The sequence below is a fragment of the Mandrillus leucophaeus genome, unplaced genomic scaffold, assembly GCF_000951045.1.
Source record: "Mandrillus leucophaeus isolate KB7577 unplaced genomic scaffold, Mleu.le_1.0 Scaffold473, whole genome shotgun sequence".
Lineage (NCBI taxonomy): Eukaryota > Metazoa > Chordata > Mammalia > Primates > Cercopithecidae > Mandrillus > Mandrillus leucophaeus.
The window spans coordinates 422930-449386 of NW_012105065.1; the positions used below are offsets into that span (position 1 = coordinate 422930).

At 37.2% G+C, this 26457-nt stretch overlaps 1 protein-coding gene across 1 annotated transcript in view; it reads left to right on the forward strand.

The window, feature by feature from the left end:
• Nucleotides 1-6860: 6860 nt before the first annotated feature.
• ASB5 (ankyrin repeat and SOCS box containing 5) overlaps nt 6861-26457 on the forward strand; it is a 60512-nt gene continuing 40915 nt past the window's right edge. The window contains exons 1-2 of the mRNA XM_011995120.1: nt 6861-7152; nt 15146-15161. Of these exons, the coding sequence (XP_011850510.1) occupies nt 6953-7152; nt 15146-15161 (216 nt within the window). The 5' untranslated portion in view covers nt 6861-6952. The remainder of the gene's footprint in view (nt 7153-15145; nt 15162-26457) is intronic.

Genomic DNA, 26457 nt, shown 5'->3' on the forward strand with positions numbered 1-26457 from the left:
TGGTGGTCACCGGAGTGACTCCTGCGGCCCCAGCAGACATGTGCTGAGGCTCCCTATTGCTCATATTCTATGGGATCACAGGGAGCTGGGACATGGAAGCATGAAGAGTACTAAGTTGACTGTGTAAATTGCTGGAGAAAGGTGAACTATGTACTAGTGTTGCTCATGTTGCATAAAAAGTATTAAATTTATAAGTCTAATAAGAACATGTTTAAAATATAATTTTTCTCTAAAATTCATAATTGGAGTTAAAATAGATTTGAAATCCATGCACATAAGTCAGCTGCTTATGTTGTTAAAGAAACTCTAATCTTAGATTCCTAAACGGGGTCCTCATAGATCCCAATTTTATTAGCCAATTGGCCATGTTCCAGGGTAAATGATGTATTTTACCTGATAGAAGAAATGATCATTATTAATTCATACGTGTGTATAAGAATGCTGATCAAATTGCTATGCTGGGCCTGATGCAGAGGCTTATGCCTATAATCCCAGCACTTTGGGAGGCTGAGACGGGCGGATCACCTGAGGTTAGGAGTTCGAGACCAGCCTGGCCAACATGGTGAAACCCTGTCTCTACTAAAAAACACAAAAATTAGCCAGGCATGGTGGCATGCGCCTGTGATCCCAGCTACTCAGGAGGCTGAGGCAGGAGAATCACTTGAACCTGGGAGGTGGAGGCTGCAGTGAGCCCAGATAGTGCCACTGTGCCACTGCACTCCAGCCTGCGGGACAGAGTGAGACTCCATCTCAAAAACAAACAAACAAGCAAACAAAAATTACTATGCTGGAAGTACTGGAAAGATCACTGTGGCATCATTTCACTTCTAATGTGGTCCCATACTTTGGATCTTCAAAATGATGTCATTGAAAGGTTTCCCTTTCAATAGTCTTTTAAATATGTGGTTAGTTAAAATGAGATTGTTAGAACAAATTCTTAATCATAGAAGATTTGGGTGAGACACATCAGCTTCGGCCCAGTAACATACTCCACTATTTAGCCAAAGGCTATTTATAACCCACACAGGGCACAAATGTACCCTGTAGATCACAGGGTGTGGCTACCTCGGAGGACAGTGGTTAAACCAGGCAATTATCAATGTTTCAACACTAACATCTGAATAATAATCTGAGAGGCACTGCAGGGCAAAAAACCTGGGTTGGAGTCTCAGTGCTTCCACTTCAAGATGTATAATCTTGTGCAAATTCCTTACCTTCTTTCAGTCTCTGTTTCTTCATCTGTTGTACGGAAGGGATAATAATACCCACTTCATAATTTCTCTTTATAAGGACTCCAGAAAATATAAATACATCAGGGTTTTTTTTTTTTTTTCCATACAAGTGAGAGAGGCCTTCAATTCAAGTTGATTTGATTAACAACAGCAAAAATGACTTTATTACTTCGTATTACTGTCAAATCTATATTACTGTCAGATTAGCTACTTCAGGTGCAACTAACTAGATCCAGGTGCTCAAATGAAGGTACTGTGATGCTGCCTTTCCACATCTCAGCTGTGCTTTTCTTTTTATTGGCTTAATTCCTAGGCGAGCTATTTCTTGACTGTCAATTATACCTCCAGCATCTTTAAGCTTAGATCTTGCTATCTTAGCCTCCCCTGCAGAGGATGAGTGCTTTTTCCAAAACTCCAGCAGAAGTCCTGGAAATATCTTTCTTGGCTAGTTTTGGTCAAGTATCCTTCTTTCTCTAGAGCCAGGAGATCAAGTACATGGACTTATGTTGGGCAAGATATGATCCTTTAAAGAAATGCTGGGTTTACAAGAAAAGAAAAAACCAAATTCCCAACATTTCATTCTAATAAACTGTGTAGAAAATTGCTTGGCATATAGTAAGAATTTTAATGATTTTAAGAAATCTATTTTTTAAACTCTTATATATGCAGAACTACCAGCTTTCAGCCAAGTTTTTCTGGACAACATATACGTGAATAAAGCTCATTTAACCTGAAGCAATTTCTAGTTAGGGCAGATCTCAATATGTGATGTTTGATGTACTCAATTTTTAGGATAAAGGCTATTCTGTGTTTTGGGGAAAGCTAGTGAATTTTTCCAAAGAGCCTGGATGCAATCTAAGTTAGTGACCCTTTTTGTGGCTAAATACCTTTTTTATGGATTATCATAATGCTAGCAGAAATTACTCTTTTATGGCAAGAGACCAAACACAGGAATTTCCCCCCAAGTAGGATAGTCCAACAAAATAGCTCTCACCCAAACTTTCCCCAGCCAACACTATAAATAATAATTATTTGATAATTATAATCTCTAAGAGAGCTTATCCTGCATCAATAATTATGGTTATCTCATAGAAACCTGAGACATCAGTGTCTATAGTTCTGCTGTGAATATATTAATTGTCTATGACAAAATCATTACGTCATAATATCTAAGTCTGCATCAGGAGTTATGAAAATGTGTTTTGCCTTTTTAAAGTATCTATTTCCATTAGTGCAGCTTGGGGGTAAGTGAAGATAAACAGGATATACTGAATGGAGATAAGGCTAAATTTGGTTTTTCATTCCCTTTAAGGAATTCAGTTTGAAGTGTAAACACTGCTGTTTTCATTTCAAATTCTCATGTATTCTGAACATCTAGGGGCTTCATTTGCCTTTATTTTTTCTCATGAGATTTCACAAAACAAAAAAAAAATGAGGATTATGTTTTCAGTAGTGTTTTAAATGCAATAGTGAATAGATTACCGTGAAAACTTGCATAATTTTTTCTCTTTCATCAGCCATCATTGGCCTTCAAATTTATGGGTAAATGACCTTTCTGAGTTTGTATTCACTGCATACAAATAATCCTCAACAACCTGTTCTAGGGCTAGGAACCTGTCTGCCATTATGCTGAACATTAGCAACCTTGCTGTTTGAAATGTGTCCCTGTGGTTTTGTTTTTTGGAATATTAGGAATAAAAAAAGTCAATTAGAGCCTTTAGATATCTACCAGAGAATTAAAAATTACATTTTTTTAAAGAGTGGGCCCAGTGGCTCATGCCTGTAGTCCCAGCTACTACAGAGGCTGAGGTGGGAGGACTGCTTGAGCCTGGGAGGTCGAGGCTGCAGTGAGCTGTCATCATGACACTGCACTCCAGCCTGGGTGACAGAGCAAGACCCTGCCTCAAGAAAAAAAAAAAAAGTCATCGAAGGTGGGTCACTATATTTCCCCTCTGTTAAGATTTAGCAACTGGAAAGCACTAGAAATAGGCACTTTTTTTTTATATCCCGTTGATATTATCCATCTAATAGCTTGGATCAATACTGTAGCTAAGTCAAAACAGTTTAGTCCCATAATCTCTAGACGCAAAATTCCATCTTTTATGAAAATTTAAAGGCTATCTGGTTATATTTGAAAGTCATTTTCCTATTCAACTTCTGAGTGACATGAAACTAAGTCCCTAAAACACAGCAACAATTCATATAGTACCCTGGGACACTGAAGAGAAGAGTAAGCAAGAGACTCGAAAAGAGGAAGGTGGGGAGTCCCAGGGGGCGGCTGTACCGTCTCTTCTCTGATACCTGCATGGAGGTGAGAAAAACAGGCACCTAGAAAGGTGACAGCAGGAGGAAAGCCAGGGAGCCCTTGTTCTTCAGGAGTTGCTGTGAGGATCATTCCCTTAACACTGATGTCCTGATTCCCACTCCATTATTTTATTAAAATACTGAGTTGAAGGTCATCAGTGAACTTCTGGCCAGACTCAACATACTTTCCTTTATCCTCATCCTTTTATTAGGTTGGTGAAAAAGTAACTGCGATTTTTGCCATTAAAAGCAATTGCAAAAACCGCAGTTACTTTTACACCAACCTAATAGTTCTTAATCATTGGACCCTGCCTTGAACACTCAGTGTTTTTTAATGTACTAACTCTCAACTACCTTACTTGACTTTCTCTCTGTTGTTTTAGTGGAAACCACTCACCAACACATAGCTTTGAATAGTCCAACAGTATTAGCCCCTCTCTCTCTATTCCCACTTAGTAAGCGCACACAAAGTTCCGTCTTATTTAATCGTCGTAGCATGTATGCAGCTTACTGGAGTAATTGGGTTCCCGATCACATATAATCTTGTATGATCTCTTCTGTGTGTGTCTGGGGCTGGGGCAGTATGTGTGTGCATCTGTGAATCTGTGTGACTGTCTCAGTCTCTGTATGTATGAGTCGTATTTGCTCAATCAGATTGTAAGTGCTTAAAAATAGAAAATTTTAGAGGCAACTTGAGCATGTATTTTATGTTCAAATAGTGCTGTTCTTTATAATCAACTTTATAGGTCTCTAAAGCTCTCTGAGCCCAACTTTTCTCATCTTTAAAGTGTGAATAATAATATCCACCCCTAAGATGAAATAAATTCATAAATAAATAAATATATGCATGTAGCATCCAGTATACCCTCAATAAACGATTTTTCCTATGTTTTAACTTTTCTCACATCAGCCATTCTAGTAATACAATGTTGAGTTCAGTTTCAACATTTTAGTTTAGCTGATTGATCGAAGCTAACAAGATCAGGAAAGTTGAGACGTACTGAGCTAATCAACTAGATCTTGCTACCACAGTCTTTCAACATGGTATATTATAAAAACATTTATCTCAGTAAGTCACTTCAATGACTAATCAATATTTTATTTTCCTGAGGAAATGAAAATGCCAGGAAAATAGATGCACAATACTTTTAATGTGGTTATGTGTCTTTTAAATATTAACAGATTTGTTCATAGTGTTATTTGGAAGGATTTATAATATGAAAAATACAGCATCTAATTTCCACTTGAAGAATTCATATGCTATGAGTTATTTTATTTGGGCTTAATTTTTATTTAGTAATTAACAGACTCAGAGATGGTAAAATTTGCTGAGGGAAAGTATATCAACAGAACATACAAATGGGAATCAAGTAATTCATAAAAACAAAACCTGATGTCTTGACATAAAATCTTAAATATTATACTGTAGTTTTTTGTACTAGTAAAACTAGATGTATTTAAACTTAATGCACCGATGATTCCAGCCTTAGTGAAATGAAAATGTTGCTTAACCCCAAAGAATCCAGGCTCCTGATTAGCTCATGCAAAGACAATTATTTGTAATAGCACTTACTGGTAGAGAGAAAGGACTGAAACCTTAGATGGGCACGAAGACGTGACTAAGGCGGGTTTTATTTCTGATCCTGAAGCATTGAAGGGGAAGTCTGCAGTGACTCAGAGCACTGTGATGGCCCAGCTGTCCACGGACATGCCTCTCTAGTGTGGAGTCAGGCATCACCATGCCAGAGGGAGGACTCACCATAGAAGCATCAGCATATTATTGACTCAACTGACACAGTCTTACCGGTAGTGAAAGAGAGGAACATTTTGTTAATCTTCTATTTGAAGTTAATTTTCACTGGTTTCCAAAGCACATGTGAAATGGCACACTGGGTCTAATTAGTGTCTGCCTAGCCAGTATTCTGCCTCTGAAAATGATACTAGGGGCCATTTTCATAAGAAGCTTGGTAATTTCTTTCTAATATATAGATCTAATTATTATTATTATTTTTTCTGAGAGCCATTCATTCACTGGGGAAAGAAGCAGCCTGCTTTATTTGACATATTTATTTTACAGCCATTTCTCCTGTGTTGGAATGCATCAGGCAAATCTGTCCAATCAGTTAACATACTCAGCATAAAATGGATACAGCGAGGGAGAGAAGCACACAACACTTACTAGTATGACCAGTCATAGGTACGCTCCTTATTCCGTTACGGTTGTTATTTTTTGTTGTTTTGGAACTTCTCAAATGAATTAGGCAGCAAATACCACAATCAACAGGCCCCAAACCCGGTCATAGAAATATGTAACTAAACTCCCTGTAAGAAATGATATTTAGTATTTTGGCATATCATTTTTGGCTTAAATGCCAAAATATTGCTGTTCTATGTCATTTTCTTAATAATTTATTCTATTTCTCTTTTAAAATATGACTTGCCTAAGGATACCTATATACAGACGCATTTCATTAATGAATAAAACATATTGGTGTTAGCAAAGATTATAACCCAAAAAGTATATTGTTTTCCTTGGTTTTGGACAGTCCTGATGAAATGCATATGTTTACCTGATAATCCTTCTAGATATGTCTTTTCTGACACCTCCCTCCCAGGATTACATGCTTCCTCTTTCTGCTCCCTTAATAACTGTTTTCACCTGCTTTATATTTACCTGATTTCTTTTCTGTTTCCTCTGCTAGACTCTGAGTTCCTTGTGGCAGGGACCATTCTACTTGTCTTTGTCTCTTCAAAATCTAGCAAAGTGTTTGACACATACCAAGTTCTTAAAAACTGTCCATTGGATGAAGGAACCGTGTTAAGTTATTAATCTGTGATGTTCCAGTGTCATGACTTGTAAGAAAAATGTTTATTTCTAAAACAGTAAAAACAAAATAATTGATTAATCTGATGAGTGGTCATTAAGATACACGCCATGGACTGTTTACTGATTTAGCTCATGGTCTACAAATAGTACAGTGCCATTTTAAAGCCTTAAATGATAGACAACTTTACCTGATGTTATGAATATCATTTATATTAACAATGGGAACCCCATACACTGTCTTCAAATTGTTCTTGATAACTAAATATATCAAATGGAAAGGATACGCTTATATACTTCAATATCTGGATTTTGAAATTTGGAGCACAGAGGTGGAGTATCATTTTATATTGAGAATGGAAAGTCAGGAGACTTGCGACACGTGATGCAATTGCTTCCATGGAATATTTTCAGACCAATAGGAGTTTGCGAAGAACTTTTACGGACTGTATAAATATTTTGAGCTGTAGGCATCATTACCAGCTGATATTTTCTTTCCTCAGGACCAGCTGTTCAGGAGCATCCCGGACGAGAGCCAGGCACATTTGAGACTTGGATCCAACTAAAGACAGCCACAGATTCTTCTGCAGCAATGTCGGTGTTGGAAGAAAATCGGCCATTTGCTCAACAATTATCCAATGTCTACTTTACAATACTTTCGCTGTTCTGTTTTAAGCTTTTTGTGAAAATCAGCCTTGCCATCCTCAGTCATTTCTACATTGTGAAAGGCAACCGCAAGGAAGCGGCAAGGATAGCAGCTGAATTTTATGGAGTAACCCAAGGACAAGGTATGTTTGTGATAATCCTCTCTTGTTTCAAGTGGAGTTTAACTTTCATTTGATCCATAATTACGTGTTTTCCTTTTAGACCGCTTCAAGGTAAATATGTTACAAACTTTTGTTAAGGGAAATACTTATAACTCACTTCATGGCTTTATAAAGAGGAAAATTACTTTTTTTATGTCAATGTTTGGGTTAAAATCAAGGTATCATTGCAAAAGAGATTAAGGGAGGCATACGATATATATAATAGGAATATATATATATATGTTCCTATTAAGAAACATTTTAAAACGTTAAACATTTTATTTGCCAAGTCATAGTATTAGAGATTAGTTTTAGAAGTAATTGACTGCACTTCAGTCATCCTTTAATGTGTACCTGGATTGTAGAATTTTAAATCAAATCTTTAGTTATACGTAAAATAATTGTTATTAAAAAGAGGGGATTTCAAGATTTGGTTTCTCACAACTTTAATAAGATAACCATTTGACTCTAAAATAAGCACACACAAAAAGAAGATTGATGGCATGTATTTTTCTGATGGAGTTATTATTGCTCAGCTCAGTTTGTAAAAAATTGATTATAAAAGGATAGAAACATAATTAATAAATTTTATATGTGTGCAGCCAAGTGCATCCATGTTCTTTAGAAGAAATTGTGGTATGAAACCAAATGAGAAACAATATTACCCGTAGACTTCAAAAGGTTGTAAAACCATTTAGGTTCTATTGGATCGATACTCTAAAAAGTAAAAATGATTCATATGGCAGGCTTTAAAGTGCCATTTTTTAATTCTCATAGTCTTCAGATTCATTTCTGATTTGAAAATCAATAGGCATATATGAATATTTATAGCCCAAATACCTCCAAAACAACTTAAATTGTCAGAATTGAAATTTACTGTCACACAATTTAAACATGTAAACTTGAAATAAAAATCACTTGAGTAGAAAGCTTGCCTTCTTAAAATCCATGTTCCTACATTTTTCAATGTGGGATGCGACTCATTTTAAAATCTAGGTTACTCTGTTGGTACATGGAAAGTTGAGTGAAGGTGGAAAATCTTTTTTAGTGTATGAGGTAGATAATGAATACATTTTTACTGAGGAAGATTGCAATTTTGCAACTTGAGGAATTGATGTTCTCATTCAAAATGAGGAAAATTTAAATGTTCATAAGAATCTCTTATAGGGAAGATAAAATCTCAAGTAAATAGGCAGTATTTAACCCTTTACCTACCACCTCTGCCTTAGAACAATATAGATTTTATGTATGTATTTATTTTCCTGGAGACTGGGGCTCACATTGTTGCCCGGGCTGGAGTGTAGTGGCTCAATTCTCACTGCATCGTTGAACTCCTAGGCTCAAGGGATCATCTGGCCTTTGCCTCCTAAGTGCTAGGACACACAACCGTGCCTGGCTAATTTTATTCTTTGTAGAGACAGAGTCTCAACATTGTCCACCTCAAGTGTGGTCTCAAACTCCTGGGCTCAAGCGATCCTCCTGCCTCAGCCTCAGAAAACTCTGGAATTACAGGTGTGAGCCTCCGTGCCAGGCCTGAACTGTATTGAAATGTGACATATACACTATGTGATTCATCTGTACTAAAAAATTTAGTTGGCAAATGGAATATTTGTGTACAAAACAGCAAACATAGAAAATTAAATTTTAAAACAAAAGCCATATTTGCAGATATATGAGTAAACAGTGTACATGATCGTAAGGTGGTAAAATTTACCCTCACGGGCTGCCTGTAGCATATTACTTCATAATCAGATCTTGTCTATGTGTTATAAGAATTGCTTTACATTGACACATGAAATATTGCCTAAACAGAAGCAACTTTTTTGTGGGTTGAAAAGGGTTTTAGAGGGGGCCATGGAAGCTCCTTTTGGTACATGTTTTCAAATAAAAAGAAACACTCATCCCCTCATTAGACAGATCTTAGTGTACTTACACTGGGAAATCATGGGAATATATGCAATGGTTTCCACGTTCCCATATACTTTTAGGATTCTATTTTAAAATAAATTAGAACTCTAGGATTTTTTGTCTCAAGAAGGAAAGAAGAAAGGAAATCGATATCAATTAATGGGAGACACTTTTCCTGGAAATATAAAATGGAAGCAAAGTTTTTAAAATTTTGTTTTGTGTTATTTTTAATATTAGATCTATTTAACAAAAATTTCCCCTCTAATATCATGCATTAATCTGTATATGAAACAATACAGTATGGTATTATAATTTTTATTCAATGTAAGCATAATTTGTTTCCAATTTTATTTTAACATTAAGAGAACAAATCAGGTACCTTATAAAACTCTTTCTTATCTTCTACTTCTAAGCATTCATTCTTGCTTGCCCAGGAAAATTATTACTTTCTCCATTTTAACATAGTTTTTTCTTTTATTTACTATAAGTAAATTATTTTTAAATTCTGTTTGTGTCTTTATAAGTCACTAATTAGGCTTAATTATCTGTGTTTAATCCAGCAATTTCCTCCTTCCCGGGAGAGATTATCACCTTCATTCCCCTTTGAATTGGGTTTCTCATTCCTACTTTCAAGGCTTAGCCAGACTGCTCCCCAACATTTCTGATGTGGAGTTGCCAAATTCCATGAAATAAGAGATGGTGTGTATATTTTCATGTCTTTCATAATCACAGAAGACCCTGTTGACAACATTCTGGATGCCCTCCCCATGAGCAGTAGTACTTTGGTGTGAAATAAAAGGAACTGTTAACCTTCTTAGATATTATTCCCAATCAGCTGATTGTATTAGACAAATATCTGGTTTTTTTTTTTTGTTTTTTTGTTTTTTTAAAGCTCTTTCCTATCAGGCTTGAGACCAAGGTATGATTACCCCTGAGAATGCTGAAAAGCTAAATGGTATCTAAAATAGCTTAAGATATTTCCTTCTTGATCCTTGTGCTATTTCATTAAACTTTACAAATCTATCTTTTCATCTCTAAAGACTTTTATCATCCTCATCATCATATTGCAGGGGTCTATTCTTTGCTTTGCTTTTTTGTATAACTACCTCCCGTATCATCCTTGCTGCTAAGTGTTCTGATTACAGTCTTTATATGTCAGAGGCCTAGTCTATTCTTGAAGCTAAGTCTAGACTTTGAAACTGACAGGGAGACTACCAGGCTTTGAAGGCTATATTTTAATATTAAACAGTGTACAGAGAGAATGAGGATGTGGAGAAATGTATTAATTTGGTGAAATCATACCAAAGGCCTAGAAGAAGCCATTAACTACTTGACTCCCAAAGATACTTCAAGAGGCAGCTCTTCTCTTCTGTTAAGGGCAATACTTTTCAAGTTCTGTGTTAGACTCTGAAGAAGTTTAGCAGTTTTTGCTACAAATGGACAGGACAAGTTCTAAGCATTGATTTTTTTGAGCGCCCTTGATATCAAGACACTGAGGATACAGTATACATAAAAGGCAAAATGTATTGTTCTCATCCTTAAGTTTATATTCTAATTGAGGAGATAGGATATCTACAGATAATAGTCACTTTCCAGAATACTCACTGCCAAATGACTCTAAAGAATGAATGGGTCATTTTCCAATTGTACTTTCAGAGATATCTTCAAAGAGGAGGCAGATCTTGAGGTGACTCCGGGAATGAGCGAGGCGTGGATTTATGGGTGCACATGGACTGTTGGGAGTCAGTAGATTTGGCTGGAGTGGAGAGTTCATGCAGTAGAAAAGTAATAATAAGTTGGGCCCAGATGTAAAGGAAGTTGAATGCCACGCTGAACAATTCAGACTTAACTTTGAAGGCAGTAGGCGTCATTGAAAGTTTTTGGTATGAAAGAAGGTGGGAAAATAAAAAAGGGTATGTATTAAGCCATAATTTAAAGTAGATTTCTATAGTAATATTCTTTGGAGTTGGATGAGACAGATTTGAAATAAGTTGACCAGTTAGGACCTTGCCATGAGGAGATGAGGACCTAGACTAGTTTGGTAATGGTGGTATGGACAGAAAACAAAGAATGACAACAAAAAATAAACAAAGAAAAAGAAAAGAAGAAAGAAAAAAATGTGATGATACCTGTAAATAGCATTCAAATAGCCTTTAAATTGGCAGAAAGAGCAAATGTTACCTTAGAGTAACATTTTAACATATTATTTTTTTCATTTTAACATAGCTTTTTCTCCCAGAGTTAGATACTAACATGTCAATCAGAAGATTGATTAGCCACACAGGTCAAGTCTGCAGCCTCCAGCCAAGGCCACCCCTTGAAAGTGGACCCTTAGAGCTTGCTGAGTCTGGTAGGTTACATACCTATCCCTACTGGGAAATATCAAGGTAAATCAGGAAGTAATAGAATTATAATCTGATTTCTAGTCTTGCATTTGATTTATTTAATGTATTCTTTTCGTTCCAAATTATATTTTTAAGCACCAAGCCTTCTGATGATGATTTGGCTCCAATCTCAATCTGCCCACAGAAAGAAAATGTGCCAACTTGCCCTCAGGACTGTTTTAGTCCATCTGGCATTTGTAGGTCTTGTTGCAAATTAATACATTTGCATCTTGATATCAATCAACAGTATTTTGTGTTTGTGGAGTTGTAAGTCCATTTCTGAGACATACATTTGCTCCAGACTTGCTGACAGATTTCTGAGCCTGCAAGGTCATGGACCAAATTTTGGATTGTGGAAAATTCCTCAAGATAACGTGTCTCTGTGAGGCTGCTTGGGAAACAATCTGGTGACACCCAAGTTCTTCAGGCGCTCCTTTCACGGTTGAGATTTTATGTAGAATACACAACACATCTAAAATCATCGTATGGAATATTTATGCTTGTGATTTCATAAGTTTTATTTTAGGGTTGCCAGTAATCATGAATTTTTTTTTTGTCGAGTCTGTGGTAGACACTTGGAAATAGGACATAGTATAAATGTGTGACCTTAAGCTGAATGGCAGGTGAACTTGGCATTTTGGAGAATAGCATAACCTGGATAGGAAAAGCAGCTAGAATTTGATGTAGTATCTTTTTTTCTCCATAAATAAACTCCATCCTAGGTTTAAAACCAACTTTAGGAATTTAGCTTTACAGCCAGTGCTAGCAATAGAAGCAGTAGTATTCTTTATACCTGTTTCTGAGGAGCAACTGATTTCACGTGACTTTTGGTGCTGCTGGTTAGCTGTGCACGAGATTAGTTATCTTAGGGACATTCTGAGAATTACAGCAAAGAATCTGTAGTGAATCTGTAGGATGACTTATTAATAATATCTTTATTATATAAAGGTAAATATTATCAATATGTGGAAGTTTTTGGACACATTTTCTATACGTAGGTGGAACAATTCCAGAGAATAATAACTGGAATTGATAGAACTGTTCTTGTATGACAAAATACATGGCATTATACTCAAAAGTGCTACTACTTTTTTTTTTCAAAGAGGTTCTAATTTTGTCCAAGCGCTACTTTTTCAGAAATGCCTGAACACTTTTGTGGAAGAAACCACTGTAATCCTGCAAATTAAAAATGAAATCTGGGAACAAAGTTCCAAGTTTAGAAAAGACTTTGTCAAATTTTAACGTATTAATGCTTTTCCTCTCCTTCTGTTCCTTATTCATTTTGTGTTGCTATAAAGGAATAGCTGAGGCTGGGGAAAGAAAACAGGTTTATTTAGCTAATGATTCTGGTGGCTGCTGAGGTCCTCAGGCTGTTTCCACTCATGACTAAAGGGAAGGGGAGCCAACATGTGCAGAAATCACACGGTAAGAGAGGACTGAAGAGAGAGAGTGGGGGCAGGTGTGTGTGCTTTTCAACAACCAGAACTCTCAGAAACTAATAGAGTGAGAACTCACTCAGCACCAAGGGAGGGAGGGCAAGCATTAATGTATCCACGGGGGATCCGTCCCCATAACCCAAACATCTTCCATTAGACTATACACCTCCAACACTGAGGATCAAATTTCCACATGAGGTTTGGAGGGGACAAATATCCAAACCATAGCACTTAATAACTTTATATTTGGAGAAATGCATACATTTTTTAAATAAAAATTTGACATTGGTGGTGATAGTTTAGGAGGGATCAGTTTTCCTAGGAATATTCTTATATCTTTTGTTCATCTCTTCCTTCCTTTAATCATTCAATTACTTGCACATTTATTACTTACAACATAATGTACTTGCCCAACACTTATTTATGTATCTACCAGGTCAAAAGGCATTGTGCTAGACACTAAGGATAAACTACAGAAACTAACCACTGTCTTTCCCAACAGTGTACACAGTCTAGTGGAAGAAAGATGGATAAGCAAGTAATTTTAAAACATGGAAAATGCTATTTTACAAGATTAAAGAAGGTGCTATGGGAAGGTGCTATACAGAGAAATGTATGTAGAGCTAAGAATAGTTCTGCCTAGGATATGCCAGTTACACAGAAGCTGTACTAACAATATACACATTCTCTCACACAACTAAGCATGCATCCTTATTCTCAATGCTCAAAAGCTTCCCAGTTCCCCACTTTCACTTCCTACCAACTTTTTCACTTCTCAGTTTGCTATTTCGGACTAATGTATCTCTTACCTAAAGCTTTATCTTAGACTCAGAGTTTTGTTGTTAAAAGAATTTACTTTTCGGAAGGACACAAGTATGCTTTATGAAAAATGAAAAATATTTTGATGAAAAAATTTCAAAATGGATTTTGTGTACTTTGACAGGGGACGTTGATATTGTCAACGTTTTAAAACTTTTTACATAGTCAAGATAGTAAAGGAATGAAAACTAGGTCTTAACTTTCTGCTTCTCAATTTACTATCTCTTTTAGAAGACAGTGAATTATTAAAATAAGCTATTTTTCTTATTCATTGCCATAACTGCTATAGCTTTGAATGTAGCTTAGTTTATAAATACTGGGATATCTACTCTCTTCCTAGCACAATATTGTGTACTACATGCACACATACCAATATATCTATAATATATATAGTATTTAATACCTATAATATATAACACATAACTAATAGATAATAAATATAATGCATACTATATCCTGTATATAATTTCTATATTATATATGTGCATATGTTTACCATGTGTGATATATGAGTAAAAGCGGAAGACTTGGATGAGTGGAACCAAATACTGCAGAAGTAAGACAACCAAAACAGCAAGCAGGTAGAAAACCATATGGTGCTAAAAAGAAAACAGTCAAGTTTTGCAATGGATGTTCTCCTCCAAGTCAGAAAGGGAAGAGATTGAGGTCATCTGAGACTGTAAGGCACTTCATAAATAAAGCAGAGCTTAAGGCAGAAATCCAAAGGCAGAACATATTTGGTTATGTAGATGTTGGGATGAAACCATGCTAAATATAAAGAAAAAAAGAGGAAAAGTTTAGAATGTGGAGCCAAACAAGCCTGTTTCATCTGGAGCAAAGGTGGAAGAATAAATGTGAGGGATGAAGAAACATAAGTTGAGTGGTTGATGCTAATGGGAAAAATAAACACACATCTCGAATCATACATCTAAAAGTCAGAAGTTCTTTTAGGAATTTTCTGATGCCTTTACAGGATTCAGCATATGAAAAAGGGTTGCTAGCTAATGATGGCAATAATTATCACCATAAATTATTTTACAAGATACTTGGTATAATGGTTTAGTATGTCATTATGTGTGTTTCATGAAGTACATCTCAGAGAAGATGGAGTACCTCCGCAACACTGACTCAGCACTGCACATCCTCAGAGTGGCTCCATGGTAATTCTGTGGATTTGGGCAACAATTTTAGCAATTAAGCCCATTTTCTAAACTGCAGAGGAGAGAAAAACAATTATCCCCTGTGACAGATAAACCATGTCATTGAAAGCAGATGAAGTATTTGGAATACCTCTTCCTCCAAAGTCACCCTCAAATAATTTTTAAAAAATCAAAAGAAAGCAAGCATTTGCTTACGAGTGATGTAGAACTTTTCTCATTTCTGGCCGGCGCAGTGGCTCACGCCTGTAATCCCAGCACTTTGGGAGGCTGAGGTGGGTGGATCGTGAGGTCAGGAGATCGAGACCATCCTGGCCAACAAGGTGAAACCCCGTCTCTACTAAAAATACAAGAATTAGCTGGGCGTTGCGGCACGTGCCTGTAATCCCAGCTACTCCGGAGACTGAGGAAGGAGAATTGCTTGAACCTGGGAGGCGGAGGTTCCAGTAAGCCAAGGTTGCACCACTGAACTGTAGCCTGGCAACAGAGCTAGACTCCATCTCAAAAACAAACAAACAAACAAACAACAACAACAAAAACAACAACAACAAAGCAAAGTATTATCAGCTGCATAGGGAATAAGTCATTTATTCTTTCCAGCCATCCCTCAGCAATGCTACAAAGCAGACCTTTGCCTTTTTAGACTGGAATTGCCCAAAGAATATCATGGCAGGGAGGGAGAGGCTTAAGGAGTTTCATAAATTGTTAAATTAATACTGAAAGAATCTTCCAAGTGGTCTGTGATTAAACAAGTCCACTCTGTGAAATTTAGGTTAAAGATGAACATATATCAGATGATTTTTTTTCTCAATCCTCATCCTACAATTCCTCATTGGTTACTATGGAAAAGGATTTTAAAAATCTGCCTTATATATTTAAGATAGATTAATATCCCATATTTAAGGTAGATTTAACATTTTTCTAGAAGGCCCTCGGGGGCTGAGAAGCTAGGGTGGTGTGAGGGGACAAGGTCTCCATGGGTCCCCTTCCCCCTTTTGAACAGTACAACTTGGCTTTCATAAATCTTCATAAGTTGGGCTTTAAAACAGTAATAATCTTTTCTGCAAAGAAAGGGATAAAATAATTTTTAAAACTAGACTGTCTCAGTTTATGGAAAATATTATTTGTTACACATATCTTTACAGAAGCTAACCATCTGATAATATGAGTCATAACTGAGTCTCCTTTCCAAATTCTTTCCTAGGGATTAGATGAGCAGCAAACATTTGGGGCCTGTCAGGCATGTACATAACTATGTGAAACGGCAGGAAGGCATCCTCTCTCTATCAGGGCAGCTAAAATTTCCATGCACCAGTACCCACTGAGTAAAATAGAAACCTTCAGAAATACATATACTCTTTCCAGAAGGCTTATAGTCTTAAACTATGGGTAGAGTACAAACAAACTGAAATTTAACACCAAAATGCCATTCGTGTTTTTAAATAGAAGCACTGGCTCACCTCAACTGTCAAGTGTGCAGCGTGATTTAAGTGAAAGCTGACAATGATAAAATTTAAGCTAAGGCCCATCCGTTGGAAATCTGCTCTTCACCGTCATAACACCGCAAAGTTCCTTGTTAGTGAATTGAATCAGGTGAGGCTGCCAAAGTGAGAAAGGAAGCAATCCTTCTTCTAAAGCAATCTCAAGAGTTCTTCTAAAGCAGACTCAACGCACTACAAGAACTGTTAAATAATGACATTGGAAAGAGCGGCGACTTTGGTAGTGACTCAACCCCTCAGTAGCAACCAAATACATCTTTGTTTAGCCACTGAGGAGATTTTTGTGCACTTATGTTTTCCAAATTCTACTTCATTCACTAGAGAAATGGTGTTTCCATCATTCATCAAGTAAAAGTAATAGTTCATTTTTAGAATGAAATGATGCACCTAATGAATTCTTGAATTTGGAAGTTTTGTGTCTCACTTCCATCTTGACCTGTCAACTAGAATCATGCATTTGGAAAAGGAAAAAGTGCTAATTCTTTAGAGCTCAAATAGACAGGTCGCAGATCTGTTGTATCCAGGAAAGAATAAATACTTCATTGTAACTCCAAGAACTAAAAGAAAAGGAGTAAAATGAAAACTTAAGCATCTCTCTCCTTCTGTCTCTCCCACCCACCACAGTAATGATGAAAATGCTCAAGTAGAATCTAGTATAGGAGCTAAGTTTTCTGGCTACTTACCATTACTCAAATAAACCAACAAAACAAGACTGGCTCTGGCTGGAGAAAAAAAAAAAAAAAACCTTTACTGAACATTAAGTCCCAAAGTAATAGTTGCCTATCTAATTGGTGTGACATTCCAAGCATGTGAAAAGAAATCTGTTTAAGTAAGCTTAGTATTTGGAGTCTACTGAAACGGATGATAATATTTTTTTGAAAAAGCATTTTTATTTGTATTTATGAAACTTCATTGAATTCAGTGATTGAGATTTTGTAGGTTTAAAGCTCCATTTTAGAAAGCATATACAAAATGACTACAAACCTGGTTCTATAGCATTATAATGAATATTCTATTACTTTTGAAAGACAATGTTTTTAAGTAGAAGAAAAAAAGCTATGTACTTTATAATTAACCTAAGGCTTGTGAGACAAACCTGTGATTTTTGCCAAGTACTTGACTAGAGACTGAATTTTAATGGGCTACAAGAAAGGTAGATCAGTCAAAACTGCTTTTATTATGGAGAAGAACATTTCAAATTACTAGACGAAAGTCATTTGGTCCTTGAAATAACTCTCAATGGCATGCAGGAAAAACACTGTCTTGGATATTGAAGAAAGTCAGCAAATGGTTGTAGAATGAATAAAAGACCTTAAAAAAAGAGAAAATGGAGGTTAAAAATCCGTTGCATACTGCACAATGTTTGACCCAGACATAAATTGTTCTGTCGTGTTTGTAGCATTTTTCTAGCTGTGTGATCTCAAGAAAGTCGCTTAACATCTATAGATCTCAGTTTAATGGAGGTATTGATACTACTTGAGGGGATTAGCAGAAATCTTATATGAGATATAATTTATTATCTTAATCACTTACCACAGTGTCTGGTGTACAGTCAACACTCTATCGATGTTAGCTTTGTATATCATACTTTTTTAAAAAATTCAAAAACAGGCTAGAATTGCCCACAGTTTAGTAACACAGGAAAGCATCAATAGGAAAATACAGTAACATTCTAATAAATTAACTGTGTTTGCCAAACGGTTGCTATAAGCACATACTATAGTACCATGACCTTTCTACTAAGCAGGTGTTCTACCCCAGAATCATATTAGCTCTTTAGATCGTTTCAGAGGTCAGCTTTATTTGTCTGCCAATATCACAATTCACTGAAGCTCTGAAGAGCTTAGTAAGTTGTCATTTTTTTCGGGTAGTAACTTGAATAAGCAGAATTCCAACCCAGATTCCTCTTCCACTCTATGGTCTTTCTCACTGAATAATCACAGGGTCAGTGGCAAAATCAAAGCCTTGTGTGTGTGAGGTCTCTGTGCCATCCATGCGCCTTGTCAACTGGCCCTTTCCATACAAAAGGAAAGATATTGCAGAACTATAACTATTTTAAAAGATAAAAATACAAAGCTTGCCCAAAATAAGCCATTTATTTTATGCCTTTAAGACTCAAGGTATGTTTTTTGCAGATGCTCCCTCTGATACAAAGGAAAGTAAGACATTCTGAGCCGTTCCATAGGATTGGAGCAAAGTAATGCAGAGTTTGGCTAGTGTGACCAGGAGCCAGGCAGAATGTTAAGGTTGGGGAGGCTCGCTCAGAGTTGGGAGTTTTAAAATTACTTGCAGAAATTTCTCCTACAGTCTTATTCTGTCCAAGAAACTTTTCTTGACAGAAATTCTTCAAACAGAAATGTTTTCCTGGGCGCATTTGGTCAACTACCTAGTCATGGCTGTCCTGTGGGAAAGCCTGGGTTGCTCTGAAAGAATTCTGTGATGAGTTACATAACAGCATGTAGCAATGGCAAGTCTTGGCAAATTCTTGGCTCTCCCTTATAGTCAGTGCCATAGAGTCAAAGCTGCTTCATTAACCTCCAGCACACAACAAAGCACCAGATAGTAACGTCCTCTGCCAAACCACCCTTCTTAAAAGCCTCTTGTCCTTTTCTTTTCTTTTCTCATAATCCCTGGCAGCTGAAAGGGAAAGACAAAATCTAATGACAACATTCACAACAAAGAACTGAGTCAGCTAGTTCAGGGATTTTCCTGTCTTCCTTTATTTTCTCTGCTTCTTTCTGCCAGCTGGTCTCTTCAGGAAGTAACCAAAACATAGTTTTTCTTTTCTCTTTTTTCTTTTTCTTTTTTTCTTGGAGTGCAGTGGTGCCATCGTGGCTCACTGCAACCTCTGCCTCAGCCTCAAGCAGTCCTCCCACCTCAGCGCCCCATGTAGCTGGGACTACAAGTGCAAGCAACCATGCCCAGCTAATTTTTGTAGTTTTTGTAGAAACGGGTTTCACTATGTTGCCCAGGCTGGTCTCAGACTCCCGAGGTCAAGCCTATCAACTGCTTTGGCCTCCCAAGTGCTAGGATTACAGGCATGAGCCACCACGCCTGGCAAAACATAGTTTTCCGTGTCATATCTTACAGAAAGTATTTTTCCTTATGAGAAAAAAGAAAAACAAACCATTTAAAAATAAGCAGAGTATATTTGGAAATAAAGATGTGGAATTATCTCATAGAGTCATTGAAAGACCTCAAACTTGAACTCGTATTTTCAATTATCTGGAGCCTTATGCACAGGTTTACAAAGTATCCATCCTAGAACTGAGGCTTCCAGGAACACTTGTCCCTTTACCAGGCCATTGCAAAGTCTGTCTGAAGGTGGCTAAGCCTCCAGTGAGAAAATAATAAAATGCAAATAATGATTTTTGCATTCTCTCCTCACTATGAGACCATTACACCATAAATGTTAACAATCGGGAACAAAATTATAATCAAAACAGTAGGAAAATTAATGCTCTTAGCTGCAAGATCTGAGACGCTAGCTTTCTCCTATGTGATGTATGGGCAGGTGTGAATCTCAGCCTCAAGTCAGAAATGAGGTTTTACTACTCAACACTTGGCAGGAATATGATGAAGGACAAAGAACTCTCTCAAAATGGAATATCTTATGGTGAACTGCAAACTTGAGAGTAATGTTTTTGAGTAACACAGCCATATACGGCAGCCCCTAGAATGTTTAGGACATAGCTCAGTCTTGCTAGTCTCTAATAGACTCTTAAGGAATAATGTTAATAATACAATAATGACCTTTTGTTCTCTGAGATTATAGAAATCCAGTTCTGCTTGATAATACCAGAATAGTAGTGTTCTAACAGAATTGCTATTTTTCTTTCTTTTTGAAAATAATTTCAACCTTTATTTTAGATTCAGGGGATACAGGTTTGTTACCTGGGTATGTTGTATGATGCTGAGGTTTGGGTTACAATTGATCTCATCACCCAGGTACTGAACATAATACCCAGTAGTTAGTTTTTCAACCCATACTCCCATCTCTGCCTCCCTCTCTAGTAGTCTCCAGTGTCTATTGCTGCCATTTTTATGTCCATGAGAACACATTGTTTAGCTCCCACTTATAAGTAACAACATGCAGCATTTAGTTTTCTGTTCCTGCATTAAGTTGCTGAGGATAAAGGCCTCCTGCTGCATCCATGCTGCTGCAAAGGACATGATTTTGTTCTTTTTATGGCTGTGTAGTGTTCCATGATGTGTATATACCATATACTCTTTATCCAATCCACTGTTGATGGGCATCTAGGTTTAATCCACATATTTACTCTTGTGAATAGTGCTGTGAGGAATATACAAAGTGCATGTGCCTTTTTGTTAGAACAATTTCTTTTAAGTATATACCCAGTAATGGGATTGCTAGGTTGAATGGTAGTTCAACTCTTAGTTCTTTGAGAAATCTCCAAACTGCTTTCCACAGCAGCTGAATTAATTCACATTTCTACCAACGTTGTACGACCATTCCCATTTCTCCACAGCTTCCCCAGCATCTGTTGTTTTTTGACTTTTTAATAACAACTCTTCTGACCAATGTGAGATGGTATCTCATTGTGGTTTTTTGTTTTTGTTTTTGTTTTGTTTGTTTGTTTGTTTTGAGATGGAGTCTTGCTCTGTCACCCAAGCTGGAGTGCAGTGGCGCGATCTTGGCTCACTGCAACCTCCACCTCCTGGGTTCAGGTGATTCTCCTGCCTCAGCCTCCTGAGTAGCTGGGATTACAGATGCGTGCCATCAAGCCACACTAATTTTTGTATTTTTAGTAGAGACGGGGTTTCGCCATGTTGGTCAGGCTGATCTCAAACACCTGACCTTTTGACCCACCTGCCTCAGCCTCCCAAAGTGCTGGGATTACAGACATGAGCCACCGCACCTGGCCCTCATTGTGGTTTTGATTTGCATTTCTCTGATGATTAGTGATGTGGAGCATTTTTTCATATATTTGTTGGCCACTTGTATGTCTTCTTTTGAGAAGTGTCTGTTCATGTCTTTAGCCCATTTTCTAATGGGGTTATTTGTGTTTTGCTTGTTGAATTAAGTTCCTTATAGATTCTGGACATTAGACTTTTTTGTTAGATGCAAAGTTTGTGAATATCTTCTTCCATTCTGTAGGTCACTTGTTTACTCTGTTAATAGTTTCTTCTGCTGTGCAAAACTTTAGGTTCCATTTGTCTTTTTTTTTTTTTTTTTTGCACATGCTTTTGAGGGCTTAGTCATAAATTCTTTCACAAGACTGATGTCCAGAATGGTGTTTCCTAGGTTTTATTCTAGGATTCTTATAGTTTGAGGATCTACATTTAAATCTTTAATCTATTTTGAATTAATTTTTGTATATGGTGTAAGGAAGGAGTCCAGTTTCATTTTTCTGCGTACAGCTAGACAGCTATTCCAGAACCATTTATTGAATAGGGAGTCGTTTCCCCATTGTTATTTTTGTCAACTTTGTTGAAGATCAGAGGGCCATAGGTCTGCAGCATTATTTCTGCACTCTCTATTCTGTTCCACTGGTCTATGTATTTGTTTTTGCACCACTACCATGCTGTTTCAGTTACTGTAGTCTTAGAGTATAGTTTGAATTCTGGTAACGTGATGCCTCTGGCTTTGTTCTTTTTGCTTAGGATTACTGTGGCTATTCAGGCTCTTTTTTGGTTCCGTAGTTCCATCTTACTTTTACAATAGGTTTTTCTAGTTCTGTGAAAAATGAAGTTGCTGGTTTGGTAGAAGTAACACTGAATCTGTAAACCTCTTTGGGCAGTATGGCCATTTTAATGATACTGCTTTTTCCCATCCACGAGCATGGGATTTTTTGCTTGGATCATCTCTGATGACTTTCAGCAGTGTTTTGTGGTTCTCCTCATAGAGATCTTTCACCCCCTTGGTTAGATATATTCCTAGGTATTTTGTTGTTGTTGTTGCAGCTGTTGTAAATATAAAATGCAAGCTATTGTAAATCAAGACTGTGTTCTTGATTGGGCTGTCAGCTTGAGTGTTATTGGTGTATATAAATGCTACTTATTTTTGTACATTAATTTTGTATCCTGAAACTTTACTGAAGATGTTTATCGGTTCCAGGAGACCTTTACTTGAGTTCTTGGGTTTTCTAAGTAAAGAATCACATCATCAGCAAAGAGAGATAGTTCAATGACTTCTATTTGGATACCTTTTATTTCTTTCTCTTGCCTGATTGCTCTGGCAAGGACTTTCAATATTATAGGACTAGGAGTAATGAGGGTGGGCATCATTGTCTTATTCCAGTTCTCAGCAGGAATGCTTCCAGTTTTTGCCTGTTCAGTATGAACTATTTTTCAAACTAGCTAAATCCTAGGTTCTTTAAAAGCTATGTTTGAAACTTGGTAAAATACCAGTCAAAAAGTTTACCAGAATGTGTGCACAGTTGTGCTTATAAATTGTGTATAAAAGAGCTTTTAGGAAACCACCGAATTTTGTCCTTTGGAAATAGACAATCTGTATTTTATAAATGTATATATTTTTATAGACTACATTTTTTAAAATTGAAGTGTATCTGTGAGTTGTTTTTCCAGTATACATTATGTGGTTAATATTTGAAGACAGGAGACAATGAGAAATGGAAAAAAGTAAACATCCTCTTCAACATAAAGTCTCATGTTTCTCAAAGTTTTGTAATTGCACTTAATACATGTGGATAGCCAGTCTCTTTTGATGGTTTCTTTTCCTAGGCTTTGACCTGAACATGCCCTACCTCACACTTTAATGTAATGACAATACATTATATTTTGGTTATAATTCACAAACTTTTCACACATGCCATAATCCTCATAACTGTGCCCTACATAAGGTAATGGTATTATGTTATGCTTCCTTTGTAGAGAAGAAAAAAGGCTTTAAACTGCAGAGGCATTTGCTCAAGGTTATTGATCTTAGAGGAAAGTAAAAATGTGAGCCCTGGTCTTCTGACATTGCTTCTGACATCACGCATTCTTACCATTTGTGAGATTTTGTTTCTTTATATTATGAAACAGGCAGTGTCTTTTGTCCAGAACTAATATCTGTATTGGGTTGCAGTCTGTCTTTCAGAGTCTTTGTACCAACCCCAGCAAGACGCGGATTATCTTAATATTTTCTGTGTGGCTTTTTCCCCATCTTCATGACAGCATAAACAAACTCAATACTGACCATTTCATCGAGTCAGTATCATTACTAGCTTGTATGCCGTATGAAGACAGATTGATTTCATCTTCAGAATTTAGATAAATGCCAGCACATGGCAGTGTCTTAATGAATAGTCATGGAAAGGAGAATAAAAGGAAGAAGGAAAAGAGGAAGGGAGAAAGTGAGGGGACTCAAACTTAAGTGAATGGAATTTGTCACCATTTTCAATGCAGGATGTTACCCGTTCTAATTGTCCCTATCTGAATGTTGTGGGTGCATGTGCACTGAATAAGTGTTAATGGATATTGATTCTGGGAGTTAATTTTCAAAGAACAAGTAAAGACAGAAAATCAATACTGTCCATAGTTGAATCTATAAGTAATATCTTTCATTCCTTCTTCTTAATCAGACGTACTGTGCCTTTTCCCGATTTCTTTTAACTTCATAAAATTGGCGTTAGAACACCACCCCTGCATGCTCCGCCAAATAAAAATATTTTATATGCTTCCCTATTTTTTTTTTCTTTTTTTTGAGAAAAGGTCTTGCTCTGTCACCCAGGTTGGAGTGCAGTGCTGCGATCATAGCTCACTGCAGCCTAAAGCTCCTGGACTCAATCGATCCTCCTGCCTGAGCCTCCTGAGTAGCTGGGTCTACAGGTGTGTGCCACCATGCCTGGCTAATTTTTGTATTTTTTGTGGAGATGGGGTTTAGCCTTGTTGTTTGTTCAGGATGGTCTCGAATTCCTGGGCTTAAGTGATCCTCCCGCCTCCGCCTCCCAAAATGCTGGGATTACAGACATGAGCAATCATGCTGGTCCCATGTGTTTCTTTTTAACTAGAATCAGTTAATGGCTGCTAATGTATTCAAGTATCTTTTTCATGTCTTATTAACTTGAAGGTCACTTTCCTTTAAGTAAAGAACAGTGCTTTTTCACCTTTCGATTCGCAACTTTTAACTGAATACATTTTTATTTGTAATATTTTAAACTTTCTGAGCCAATATTCAATTTTTTTTTTTTTTTTTAAGGAGACAGAGTCTCACTTTGTCACCCAGGCTGGAGTGCAGTGGTGCGACCTTGGCTCACTGCAACCTCCGCTTCCTGGGTTTAAGCGATTCTCCTGTCTCAGCCTCCTGAGTAGTGGGATTACAGGCACGTGCCACCACGCCTGGCTCATTTTTGTATTTTTAGTAGAGACGGGGTTTCGCTATGTTGGCCAGGCTGGTCTCAAACTCCTGACCTCAAGTGATCCGCCTGCCTTGGCCTCCCAAAGTGCTGAGATTATAGATGTGAGCCATTGCAACTGGCCGGAACATTATTAAACATTGTTTCTTTGTGTATTTAAGATTGAATGCTCAATATGGTACTTCAAAGTGCGTGTGGCAAACAGAAAACATCGCAGACACCAGATATGGGAACTATAACTGACAAGGAGATTACTCTCTTTTTTCTCTCAAGCAGACCAGAAAATTATCAAGTGTTAGATGGTGTCACAGGAAGGGCTGTGACTAATATAAAACTGAGAATCAGTACCTGCTGAAAACAGCCACTCTGGACTTTAGATCTTCACCCTTACAGATACTCTGCATGGATGCTTGTATCCTAAATCCTTTATGTCTGTTTTAGTTAACAAAGGTAAGAATAGTTAAACAAAAAATAGAAATCTTGCTTTTGTTCATGCACACAACTGGCTTATTCATACATAGGCTACTAGAGGATTCTGACAGGAGGGATGATCTGTCTCCAGCGATGGGAAATCTATTTTCCTGCTGTCACTGTAAAGCAAGGACAAGAGAAGGAAGCAGCTCCCATAGTGAGTGAGGTCTCCTGTTTGGAGACAGTTGGACAAAGGCATGGTATCTGCAGGACACCGCTGTGCTGCCAGCATGGACGGGATGACACCTTGGCATGTAAAACTGGAGTTGAGGCCAGCACATCTGGGACTCCTGACTTTCTGTGCTTTCTGCTCTGAAGACATACTTCTGCAAATATGTTTGATTTTCATTAAAAGTATCAACACAAAACACCCTAACTGCCGTCAGAGCCTAAACCTCCCATGAGCATGAGTAAATGGTTAAGTGATGATAAAACTATCTGTGGCTAGAGCCGTGGAGAGGAGAAGGATTATGTGTAAAATGGTTCTTACATTAAGTCCTTGTCCATGGTGCAGATCAGATTTTCTCCTCGGCAGCTGTTGTCCTCAGACTAGAGAACACAGATTGTTGATTTCATTCCTTGTGTGGATTTGTGACCCTTTGAACATTTCGAGCTGGCAGTTGGTAGATAGAACAGTGTGAACAAAGCGGGTAAAAAGAATGCAAGGACCAGAAAAGTGACATTTTATAAGAATAGTAAATGCCCAGTTCTTATGTACATGCCAGGAACTATTTTAGACAAGTACCATTATAAACTCATTTAATCTTTACGAAAACCTTATGATGTAGGTGCTGGTGATGAGAGATCTGTTTCTGTCTTCCTTATTTGATATTCACTGGTTTAGATTTGTTCGCATGTGGTGTTGACTAGCAATCTAGTACATTGGAAAGAGTCCAAGTCGGAAGCAGACAATCTTGGTTCCTATCTTGTTTTGCTGAGAGCCCTGTGAGCCACTTTGAGAATACCACCTACCCTCTCTCAACCTGTTTCTTCATCCACAAAATGGAGGAGTTAGACAGGATCACTGGTTTTTGAATCTTTTCTAAAGCCATTGGCCCTTTCTTTTGTGGTGATCTGGAAGGTCATTTTGTAAAGCTGAGAGTGGAAGCTACCCTGATGGGAGGCAGAGCCCACACTTTGCCAGCACACTCTGAGGTAGCTTTATTGAGCTCCTTGGGCTCTTTGAAGCCATTTGTAAATGGCTAAAGAAAATGATTTCTACATCCACTTTTAGCTCTGAATGCTAAATAATGCTATGCACATTTATTTTGACTTTGGTGAACCAGTTTCCTGCCA